The sequence below is a fragment of the Urocitellus parryii genome, chromosome 15, assembly GCF_045843805.1.
Source record: "Urocitellus parryii isolate mUroPar1 chromosome 15, mUroPar1.hap1, whole genome shotgun sequence".
NCBI classification, from domain to species: Eukaryota; Metazoa; Chordata; class Mammalia; order Rodentia; family Sciuridae; genus Urocitellus; species Urocitellus parryii.
The window spans coordinates 6,117,118-6,129,727 of record NC_135545.1 but is presented as its reverse complement, the minus strand read 5'-3'; the positions used below and the strand labels follow the sequence as shown (position 1 = coordinate 6,129,727).

Sequence of the window (12,610 nt, the reverse complement as noted above, 5' to 3'; positions counted from 1 at the left end):
AAAGTGTCATTTCCATCTAGCCTGTGGAGCTACACAGACAACATCATTGTCAGTGAGCACATCATCTTGACTGCTTGGTGAATGTGGTGCCTGCCAGTTAAAAGTACTATTTTTTTCTCCTTTTCACACTCTAATTTTTGAAGTTAGTCCTTGAATAAACAATAGCTCAGCTAGCAGGGGCCTGCATGAAACCCCAGCACCACAAAAACAAATAACAGTACAACTGAGAAAAAACAGTAGATTTGGATACTTTAAGAAATAAAGCTAAGTCTGGGATGTAGTTCAGGGGCAGAAGGCCATGGGCAAGTCCTAAGGCCTATGTACTGCTGTGTGTGGAGAGCACTGCTCATGTGTGAGGCTTGGGGCTTGTATATTCAGAATAAAATAAAGGTCATCAACATCCAAAAACATTTTGGATGTACATACGTAAATCACCAGAATCAGGAGAAGCTGACTGCAGTCTCCACCGAATCTGTCTCCTCCTCCCTTTGTCCCCATTTCCACCCTCCTCTACTAAATTTTGCTGTCTAGGATTCTGGCTAGTCCCCACCCCCACCCTCCCCTCTTCTGCCCCAGTTTTGGTCTCATTCATTTTTCCAAAGAAGGTTTCTCTGAGTGCCCAGCCCTGTGCAGGGCAGTTCTGGGGACACAGCCATGAACAAGGTACTACTGGCTCTGTCCTCAGGGGGCACTTGTGGGGGAAGACAAACTGGTCCCCAGACAGTGATAGCCTAGAGTGCTCAGGACTGGGATGGAGGCGGCATGTGGAGGGGGGTGGGGGCTGACCCAGCCTGAAGACCAGGGGGGCTTCCCAGCTGATGTTTGAAGAACAGCAGGAAGGACTGGGCAGGAGCATTTCACACAGAAGGAGCACACACGCAAGAACCCAGAGTGGACAGGAAGTGGGGAGTGTCTTCCAAAGCTCAGGTATGACCATGGTCCTCCACTTGCAAACCCTCTTTGGCTCCCCAGTGCCCTGCTCAGCACATAGTCCAAAGTCTTCAGCTTGACATTCATAGGTGTACTCATTCATTCATTCATTCATTTGTTCATTTGCTCATTTGTTCAACATTCACCTTCGGTAAGCTGACAGTGGATGTTACCCAGGCCCTGTGCTGGGGGACAAATCCCAACCAGACCTGGGTACATCAGAATTGGGGATGGGGAAAAGGAATCACAGTGACAAACCCCCAACCCATCTTGAGTAAAGAAGGCGATGCACGCAGACCAAGATTCTTCACAGGCACCCAGGAGACTTGGACAGACACTGGTTTAAACCCCAGCTGTGATCTTCTATTACTTGAGCCAAGTGACATCGGCTCTCAAGCCTCAGTTTCCTCATCTGGAAAATGGGAGTAATTTTCTCCCTCTATAACCTCTCCCCAACTCCCTTCTCAATCCCTCCAAACCACACTTGCCCCCTTGGTGACCCCTGAAGACTTTAGCCACATGCTGACCCCAGGGCCTCTACAAGACTTCTTCTTCACCTCCTTTAAGATTCTCCCCCAATGTCGCCTCTTCCAAGAGCCCTCCCTGTCCACTCAACATCCTACTCCCCTTTACTTTCCCTCCATTACTCAGCCTGACATACTATTGTTCATCTGTCTATATTACTTGTTATTTAATTTAATTCTCGAGGGGGGGGCAGGGATTTTCACCTGTTCTGTTCCTGGGTGTATCTTCAGCACCTCTAAAATGCTAGACACAATCAGGCATTCAGCAAATATTTGTTGAGGGCTGGGGTCGAAATAAAGATATTGTGTCCACCTAAAACTAAAAAATAAATATTTAAAAAAATTGTTGAATGAGCAAATATTTTTCCATCTCTCTGTGCCCCAACACTCTCCATCTTTCCATTTAGAGTTCTTTAGTAATCCGTTAGGGTATTACCAAGGTGCTACCAAGCCAGGGAGCACAATCCTGTAATCCCAGGGACTCAGGAGGATGAGGAAAGGGAATCCCAAGTTCAAGGCCAGCGTGGTGGTAAATGTAGAGAGACCAGAGGATCAAACTCAAGAGCCACATCCCCAGCCCTATTTTGGATTTTCTTTAGAGACAGGGTCTCACTGAGTTGCTTTAGCACCTCACTGTTGCTGAGGCTGACATTCTCCTGCCTTGGCCTCTGGAGCCGAGCCATTGGGATTACAGCGCCAGCGCCCAGCCCTGTTTCTCCTGCCTTGGCCTCTGGAGCCGAGCCATTGGGATTACAGCGCCAGCGCCCAGCCCTGTTTCAAAACTGAAAATAATAATAATAATAAAAAAGACTGGGATGTAGCTTAGTGGTCAAGTGCCCTTGGATTCAATCTCCAGTATTTAACAATAAAATAACTGAGCGCTCACTGTGTACCTGTTCTAGTGTCTTTACCCGTGTTGGGTGTCATCCTTGGGCCGTCTCCTAACAGGGGAACTACAGTAATCTTCCTTTTTGTGAAATGGGGGAAACAGACCACTGGGCTGGCATCACTTGCCCAAAGCCAGACAGTGGAGGCAGCAGAGCCAGGAGGGGACCCAGCCCCATGACTGCAGCGGCCATGCATGGTCCCCACCCCATGTAACACCTTACTCTCCTTTCTCCCTTCTGCAGCCTCAAGTCTCAGGATTCACTGTGTGAAAGTGTCCCTCCGCTCTACAGCCCTGGGATAAGACGAAATGGAGGAGCTCAGCATCAGGGCACACACCTGTAATCCCAGTGACTCAGGAGGCTGAAGCAGGAGAATCTCGAGTTCAAAGCCAGCCTCAGATACTCAGTGAGGCCTAAGAAACAGTGAGACCCTGTCTCGAAATAAAATACAAACAGGGCTGGGGATGGGACTCACTGCTCGAGTGTCCCTGAGTTCAATCCCCAGTACCAAAAGAAGGAAAGAAAGAAACCGGTGACTGCCATCAACATCAATATGGAATTTCCTCTCTTGGCCTCATTTTTCTCTGTACAATGGGACTGTTACAGGACTACAAGATTGTCACAATGAGACTGCACAGGCCAGCTGCAGGGACAAGGACAATAACGATCATGATCACCTTTGGGGTCTTCATCTCCCTGTCTGGGTCTCTGCAAGTCTCCCCTCCTTTTAGGATTTTTAACCTCAGCCCCTCCCACGCCTCTCTGAACCCCTGGGCTATTTTCAGCTGGCATCAGGCCCAGAGCAAACTCAAGTAAACAGACGGCGTGGGCGGCCGGCAGTGGGCGACGTCTGGACGGGGGCGCAGTCAGCAGTAAACACCTGGCTGGAGTTTCTGGCCAGGACCCTCTGGGTTCGCAGAGCTGCGGGCCCAGCAGAAAGAGCGCTGTGGAGAGGCTGGTCCAATTAACTCCCCGAGAAAAACATCGGAGAGGGAGGCAGGGCAGAGGAGCCCCAGAACAGAGTCTGGAAGTAAACAATCAGGGGGGAAAGAAGTGGAAGAGAAAGGGGGTGGGGGAGGAAACCCACGGGGAGGGCCCCGGAATCTGGAATTCTCCAGTCTGTGCCTTTGATCAGGGGAATCGGGGACCTCAAACCCACCCCCACCTTCCATCAGTCTTCCCAGCACAGCTGCAGTAATGGGCACTGGGTCGCAGGGTCCAGGCCCAAGGCACCAGATAGCTCAACCCTGAGTTAAAAAGGTCACGGAAAAGGTCACTGCTGTGTCCCTAAACAAAGCACTCGGCACAGGGTTCCCATGCCTGTCCTGGTCCCCTTGGTTCTTCACAATGCAGACTACCCTGTCTTCCTTCAAGGACATCCATCCAAATGTGTCACTGGGATTCCACCTCCCCACTTCCGGTGTCCTAGCTCAGTCTCTGCCTGTATGAGGCAGGACCCTCCAAGCTCTGCTGCTGTCCCTGATCACTTACATTTGGCTCACAGCAGGCACCCAGGGGACAGGAGGATGCCTGGGTTTGGGGACAGACAGCCCTGGCTGCACCCCACCACTTACTGACCATATATGACTTGGGACAAGCTCTCTGTGCAATGGGACTTTTAATAGACCCTCCTTCCCAGGGTCTGGGGAAGGGGGTATTCAATGACAGCCCCGGGCATAGGACTGGCCCCGAGGAGACCTTCAGCAAGGGAGTCCCTAGGCTTATTGCATTAATTGTGTCTGAGTCACCATCATTACATTTCATGAGCACCTGGCCCAGGCCAGGCTCTGTGCTGGGACTTAGTGATCAGCCAGTCCGTGCTCTGGGGCAGGTGCTGACATCATCTTGGAGCAACACAAGAGGAAACTGAGGCTGGGCAGAGTTAAATAACCAGATGTTCAGAGCTGCAGGGAGTAGCCAGGGTTGAACCTGGGGCTGCTTCCTGAGCACTTATTGATGATGCTCTCTGTCCCCTCTCCAAATTATGGGAAATTTGTGCTCAACTCACGGCCAGGGTCCTCTGCCCCTTCTAACATCAATTCCCAGTGTCTCTGGAGGTAAGACATAGGTGTCAATCTCAGCTCTGCCATTTCCCTGCTGTGTGACCTTAAGTACATTCTTTAACTTCCCAGTCTCTTTTTCTCCTTTATAAAATGTAAATGACCATTGTCACCTCCTTGACCATTCAAAGAGATCATGTGCACTGAGCACTGAAGCATGTACCCAATAAATATGCCTTGACTAAGTATCTCCTTCTGGGTCTGGAGGTGTGGCTCAGTGGTAAAGTGCATGCTTAGCATGGGCAAGGCCCTATGTTCAATCTCCAGCACACACATTCACAAGCACACATGCTCATGCGTGTACACACACACACACACACACACACACACACACGAAGTATTTGGAAATGTAACTCAGTGGTCTACTACTTGCCTAGCATGCTCAAGGCCCTGGGTTTCATTCCCAGCACAGCAGGAGGGGAAAAGTGGCTCCTAATTGAGGATTGATAAAAAAAAAAAAAATGTTTTAAGAGGCTTAAGAAGGACTTGCTTTGGAGTTCCACAGGCCCACTCCTGTCAGTTATGTGCTGTGTGACCATGGGCCAGTGAGTTTCCCTTTCAGAAGAGCCTCAGTCAGCATCCATAAAACAAGATCATGACTGCAGCCCTCATGGAAATATTGTGAGGACTAAGTCAGATCATGCAGGTGACTATGCCGCCCAGTGTGTGGCTCACAGTAAGGGACAGTTATAAAGAATAGCAATGGCTCTGGAGTATTCAGAGGGAGCACCCTCCAGCCTTGGAGAAAGGAGGATGGGGGAGGGCATTTAAAACCATATATCCTAAATGAGCAGACAGGGAAACTGAGGCCCAGGGAGTGGAAGGGCCTTTACAGAGGACACAGAGCACCTTGGAGGCAGCAGGACCTGGAAAAAACCTCCTTCTGGACCTCCCTGGGAGACCAGAGTCAAATGGGGGTCATAGGCGGGAGTGGGCCCTTTAAATACTAAGCTCCACCTTTGCTTAAAAGGGGCTCTGGGGAGTATAAAAGGGGGTGCAGCTCCTTTGCTCCACAAAACACTGCTGCTCCTGCCCACAGGTCCTCAGGCCCAGCCCCCCTCCAGCCCGCCCCTGCCATGGAGCTGCCAGCCTTTGACATGTGGAAGGACTACCTCAACCTGAACCAGGTGGTGCTGACTCTGACCCAGAGCAGGAGCCAGAGGCTGGAGGCAGAGGAGCTTGAGGAGCAGGGACCTGGCCCCCAGCTGGGGCAGGATCAGGGGCTGGGGACTGCCCTCTGCAACTTCTGCAAGCACAACGGGGAGTCCCGCCACGTCTACTCCTCACACCAGCTGAAGACAGCCGAGGGCGTGGTGCTGTGTCCCATCCTGAGGCACTACGTGTGTCCCCTGTGCGGCGCCACCGGGGGCCAGGCCCACACTCTCAAGTATTGCCCTCTCAACGGCAACCAGCAGTCCCTCTACCGCCGCAGTGGGCGCAACTCAGCTGGCCGCAAGGTCAAGCGCTGAGGACCATGGGGTGCCCACCGCCCGCACCCCGCACCCCGCCCGGATCAGCCCACCCGCTCCCTCCACCCTCCCTCCCACTCCACAGCCCTGGGATCCCTGGACCCCGCACTCCATCCCTGCTGGATCCCCAAGTCACGGAGGCTGCTGGCAGCCAGGCCGGGCGTCCCAGGGCTTCTGGTGCGCAGGAGCCCTGCGCTCAGCACTCCCGCCCCCTGGCTGTCTTGGGCCACAGGTCACAGATCTTCAGTCCTTCTGGGGCCTGCTGGTAGCACTAGCCCTGCTCCTTTGACTTCTCAGCCCCAGGCCTGGGGGAGCCCCTGGATCCGTGGCCCCACAAGACCCCGTGTGCTTCTCCAAGCTGGCCTCAGAATTTGGAGTGGGTGACAAGCTGGCCGGACTTGAGAATGGGCGCTGGCTCCACACCCACCTTCCCTGGTCCTTCAGCCCCTGCAGACCCACGGAGGCAGCAGGGACCACGCTGTTCATTCCTCCCTGCCTTCAGCGTCCCAGGTCAGGAGCCAAGACAGGGGACAGGACCACATTGGAGGGACCTGTGTCGTCCCAGGCTACCTGGAGTGCGGCCTTGCGGTGAGCGACACTCTGCGGCTCCCTTGTTCTTCGTTCTTCAACCCATTTCACTCCACTGCTGTCCCCAACTCCAGTTCCCCTGTGGGACCTTCCCGCAGTGAGATGCATCTCCCTGCCACCTCCCCCCACCCCCAAATCATGAGAGGTGACTTTTTCATCCTCCAACAGTTACATTTGCGAAGCTCCAACGGGAAAGAGGTCTGCCTGCCTGGATGGGAATGGCAACTGCCTAGATTTTGTTTTAAGGGCAAATGAGAGAGCCCTGGTCAGATTTTAAATTGGTGGCTTTATTTATCTATTTATCTATCTATATCTATATATGTATTTATCTATTTGAGGGCAAAAGAGTGAGCCCTGCTCAGATTTTAAGTTTGTTTGTTTGTTTGTTTGTTTGTTTGTTTGTTTGTTTATTGGCAAATGAGAGAGCCCTGGTCAGATTTTAAGTTGGTTGCTTATTTATTTATTTATTTATTTATTTAACACAAATGGAGCACAACAAGTTGGTTGCTTTTTGGCTCGGAATGGAAGGCCTGGGCATTGAGCTCTGGTGAATAAAGATCGTTTTGACTTGTCCTTGAAGTCCTGTGTTTCTGCCTTGTCTCCTGGCCCCGTCCTTGGAGATGGGGGATGGTGCCCAGGAGCTGTATTTGCCCCAAATCCCAGGAAGCAGCAGGTGGGGTGGGAAGGGATGCAGGGCTCCTCTCCAGCCCTGTCCCCATGTGTCTGGGTTCCCAGGTTCCTCCACAGCCTGCTCCTTGACCCCAGATTCCCTTTCCATGCCCTGTCTGGGGGTTCCCATCCCACCCTGCAAGACTTGACTTTTGGGTAGTTCTTAAATTTGGGGTTCCCAGGCCTCCCTGGAGAAGTATTGGAAAATATGGTCCCTCCCAGGAAACGCACACAGCAGCACAAAATGCTGTTGTGTAGTATCACAGGGTTTTTATTCCATTGTTGCACAATTTTTTATTATCTCTTAGGTGCCACTGTTCTGGGTGATGGGGAAACAGTGAGATCAAAATAGACAAGGTCCCTGCCCTCTGGAGCTGACATTCTAGTGGAGGGTGCTAAAATAATGTTTAGAGGGTGAGAAGCCCAGTGAAGGACAACAAGGTCAGGTAGCAGAGGGAGAGTGGAAGAGGCTGGTTGTCAGGTGGGTCACATCTGAACAGAGTCCAAATGAAAGGCGGGACCAACAGAGTATCTGGAGGAGGGTATTCCTGGCAGAGGGAGAGCAAGTTCAAAGGTCCTGAGGTGGCACTGGGAACCTGGTGTGTTTGCAGAATGTGCAGGAAGCTGGCTAGGACAGAAGATCAGAGAGGAGGAGAGTTCAGGATGTCGCCGACCCTGGGGAGAACCTGGCCTTTAGTGTTCATTCTCGAGACGCTCAAATCCACCCGTGGACTCTGTGGATTCTTCATCCAGACACTGGTTACAGGGAGAACCAAAGAGCCCAGCTAAGGCCTCCACTCACAGCTCCTCTGAATACGCAGCTCTGCCCCCAGGAGCCTGACTCCCAGGTAGAACCAAACAGTGGGGGAAAAATAAAAGAAGCCCCAGTTCAGAGCTGGGGTGCCAGCATGGGGGCAGGGGGAGTCCTACACAAGAGCACCCAGCAGGGTCCTGCTGTTCCTGCTCTGCCCACTGGAGGAAGGGCACCCCTTTCTGATTCATATCTAGGGTGCATCAGACAGAGGCCGATGGCCTCTCAACTGAGTGACAGTTTAAAGGGACTGATCCCTGACAAGGTGTGGGCAGCGGTTATGGAAAGCAATGGATGGTGTCCTCAGTACTTGGGAGAACTGCTCATGCTCAGTGCTCAGGAAAATACTCAGGACTTAGGATGGAGGGGTGGTAGATCTGCAAAAGTGAGAAAGGGCAGATGTGAGTCAGCTGGGAAATGGAGGATACACAGTGTCTGGGGGCATCCAAGGTGAAATTTCTGGAGATGATGGACACCCTGGAGAGGCTCAGGGTTGGAGACAGACAAATCATGATGATCAAATTTTTTGGTAATGAATTGAGTCATTTATTCAACAATTAATTAAATGTCAGAACTAGAACTGAGGATGCTCAGGGAGCTGAGGAACCAAGGCCCTAGCCTCTCCCCCCAGACTCCCAGGGAGCCTGCAGCCCAGCAATTCCTCTCCTAGGGCTGCTGTCACAAAGTGCCACAAGCCCAGTGGTTCCAAACAAAGGAACTGGCCAGGCACAGTGTGCATCCATCATCCCAGAGACTACAGTTCAAGGCCAGCTCAGCAACTCTGGGAGACCCTCAGCAACTTAGTGAGACCCTGTCTTAAAAGAAAAAATAAAAAGGGCTGGAGATGTAGCTCAGCAGTAGAGTGCCCTTGGGGTCAATTTCCAGTGGAAGAAAGAAGAAACCAACAAACAAAACAAATGGACTCAGGGTCCCAGAGGTCAGGATGTGGCAGGACCTCTCTCCTTCCCAAGGCTCCAGCAGAGGACCTTGCTGGAGGCCTCCAGCTCCCAAGAGCCCTGGCCCTTCCATGGCTTGAGGCTGCACTGCTCCCGCCTCTGCCTCTCAGCCCTCTGTCCCTGAGCACCTCTGTACTCTTCTTACAAGGACACTCATTATTTGGGATCAAGGGCCCACCCTACTGCAGCATGACCTCACCTTAACTAAGGACATCTCTAATGACCTATTTTCAGAGAAGGTCACATACTGAAGGGCTGGGGGTTGGGACACAAGCAGCAACAGCCATTACACTCAGTGAGCAGCCCACAACCACCATATCCTAGGTGAAACCACACCTTCACCTGGTTCTTGGGCTAGGGACCTGGGTGTCCTCTATACTTCCCCTCCCCTCCCAGTGCTCTGAATCCTGCCTCTCAAACTGTCTCTCCAGTTCATTACCAACCATGCCACTGTCTGCCCTGATCTAGTCTCTCCCTTCCCTGTCCCCAGTTCCCTCCTCACCCCTGCCCCAGATGTCCCCTGACTGCCCACTCCTCTGGCTCTCTCCTGACACTTAGCCCCTGTCCTTCCCTGCTCAACCCTGCTTACAGCTCATGTTCAAACTCCTTTGAAACATTGCCCATCATGCCCTGTGGGGACCCTGATCTCATGACCCATGGCGGGACCTCACCTAAAACCACCTGGCCACTGCTCACAAAAGCAGGACCAGAGAACACACCCCAGGGCCGGCCTCACTCCAGTTTCATCACCTGCAATCTCAGGGTGGCTCTACTTGTCAACATTTCCCCGTCCCCAATGAGACCCTGAAGACTCCCAAGTTTATATCTCTTGTCCCCTAACCCAGCACCTCCTTGTCACCCGTGACCCAGCTTCCTGCGCTGCTGAGACCACAACAGAGAATGTTCACGTCTCCTGACCCTACAGCTCTCCTCATGCCTGCAGCAGCCCTACATCGCCTCCCCTGCCACTGCAGGACCCAGGCCCCTTAGTCCCCTTCCACTTGTGCTTTGGGTCAAACCCACTGGACCAACTCAAGGAGCTGCACCTGCTCCTTGAGTGACCTCTTAGTCTGATGGACTTAAATGCTCTCCCCTCTCTCCTCTGCAGCCTCAATCTCCTCCACAGAAACCAGTCAGATTTTGTATATTAAATAAGCCTCATGTGACCCCAAGCTCTCTTCCAAATAAGACCCATGTCTCCACTTGAATGCTAGAAAGGACTGTCTTTGCTAAACCCTCTCCTGAACACACTCAATTAGCCATCACCCTCACCTGACCACCAAAAATGCTCCCCCCCCTTTAGCCCTGGGAATTGAATCCAGAGCTGCTCCACTCTGAGCTCGAATCCCAGTCTCTTTTTTTTTTTTTTTTTTTAAGTTTTGAGACAGGGTCTTGCTAGCCTCAAACTTGTCATCCTCCTGCCTCAGTCTCCTGAGTGAATGGTTACTGGAGTGCATCACTGTGCCCAGCAAAAATGCTCTTTCAAGATTATATAACTGATCCCAGTAGCTTGGGAGGCTGAGACAGGAGGATTGCAAGTTCAAACCAGCCTTAACAAAAGTGAAGTGCTAATTCAAATTAGCACAGTGAGACCTTGTCTCTAAACAAAGTACAAAATAGACTGGGGATGTGGCTCTGTGATTAAGTGCTCCTGAGTTCAATCCCTGGTACGGCCCTCAAAAAAAAAAAAAAAAGGATTGTACAACTGAACTGAGGATACAGCTCGGCTGAAAAGCACTTCCCTAGATTGTGTGTGGACCAGAATTTGATCCCAGTACTATAAATGAATAAAGATAGATCACTGACAATCTCCATATTTGCTAACTCTGGTGGCCAGTTCTCAGTTTACACTGGGCTTGGCCTCTGGGCAGCATTTGGCACCCTGAGTCTTTCCCTCATCCTCAAATTCACCCTTCACTTGGCCTCTGGGCCACCACTCAGCCCTGCTCCTCCTTGGTACCTTTGCTGATTTCTGCCCTTACCTTGCACATAGGAATGTGCAGCCTCAGGCTTCAGAACTCTTCTCTACCTACACCTGCTTCCTTAGTAACCCACCTAGTCCTCCGGAAATAAATGTCACATACTGACAACTCCCAAATTTATCTCTCAAGCCTGGATGTCTGTCCTCAAGTCCAGACTCAAATATCTAACATTCATACTTAACTAATGTGCAACTCAAGTTTGAGAAAACTTGAACTCTTCATCATCTTGGAGCCCTGTTCCATCGTTTCCTTCACTCAAGCCAAAGTCACCTTGTCTCCTCCCCTTCTCTCATACCATATCCAATTCCACCTCCAGGGCTATCAGGACCCTGGTTGGGGCAGCCAATACCCTGTCTCCCCTGAACCACTGCAGGCACCTCCTCACTGGACACCCACGTCCCATCCTGGCTCCCTCAAGTCAGCTATGCCTGGGTCAGAGCTCACCTTCCTCTACTCACAGCCCTCCATGCCTCTCACCTTACCCAGAATAATGGCTGCACACCATCTGGTCCTCTTTACACCAGCTCCATTGGCCTCTTCAGTGCTCATGGAACACAGCACACACAGCCTCACAGAATCTACACAGTCTCATCTCTGGCTGTACTTGCTTTCCCACTTCCTTCAAGTCTCAACTCAGTGGTCATCTACTCAGCGAGACCTTTACTACCCACCTTATTTTAAAATTACAGGGGTTGGGGGAGGAGCTCCGTAGTGAAGCCCTTGTCTAGCATATGTGAAGCCCTGAGTTCCATCACCATCACTGCAGAAAAACAAAACAAAAAAAAAAAGATGACAGACATCCGCGCCCAAACACCTCCATCCTCTACCCCCTTTCCTTTCTCTATTTTCCTCATAATACTTTCCACCTTCTCACCTATACATTTTCTTTTATCATCTGTTTCTCCCAACTAAATAAGTGCTCGATAAGAGTAGGGAGTTTTGACTTTTTCTGTTCATTACACCTGAAGCTATGTGGGCGACTCATAAAACAGTTGCTGAATTGATGATTGTAGTCCTTTTTGCTGAATGATCTTGAAGACTCCTGCAGGATGCTAAACAAAATTTAATCGGACTTAACTGCCTCATCCGCTCATCCAGTTCATTCAACCCCTTATCCAGATTCACTCCCGTCTCCGTGCTTTGCTTAAAGTGGGCCGGCGCCAAGATCAACCTCCCCGCGGGGCGGCCAAGAAACTCCTCCCTCAGATCTCCCTCTCCAAGCCATGACGTAAATGTGTGGACAGGGGGCCTCCCAAAGCGATTGGGAGGTTGGTGGGTTGCTATGGTTACTGCATCGCCGGAGGCGGAGTATCCCCAGGGTGCCCCGCCTCAACTCGTAGGCGGTAGTTAGTTCGCCGGTGCCGGGAGCAGGGGCTGGTAAGGGTGGTGGCGTTGAGGTTCCCTAATGCCACCCCCACACCACCCACGCAGTTGTCATGGAGACGAAGTGCTTCCCATCCTTTCCAGCTCGGCCTCCCTCCCCTTTCTCTAGACTCTTGCGTAGTTAGAAGGCCGAGTGGGCTGGAAAACTGTAGAAAGGCAGAGGCGCCGCTCGGTCCTAGCGCTGTCCCAGCAGTTCCCATTCTGTAAGGATTGCTACGCCTGCGCTGCCATCAAGCCCAGGTACCAAAACCCGCGGGGAACGAGGGACGCGCCTGCGCGCGACAGGAGTTCGCGCGTGCGTACTTGTAGAACCAGGAGGCTAGTGGAACCAGCTCAGCGCTAAATTTGCGG

General features: G+C 51.8%; 1 protein-coding gene across 1 annotated transcript; it reads left to right on the top strand.

The window, feature by feature from the left end:
* The first annotated feature begins 5,477 nt into the window (after positions 1-5,477).
* Nanos2 (nanos C2HC-type zinc finger 2) lies at positions 5,478-5,870 on the top strand. Its single transcript, XM_026403676.2, has one exon. It carries the CDS (start codon positions 5,478-5,480, stop codon positions 5,868-5,870), a length of 393 nt encoding a protein of 130 aa, XP_026259461.2.
* Positions 5,871-12,610: the final 6,740 nt, after the last annotated feature.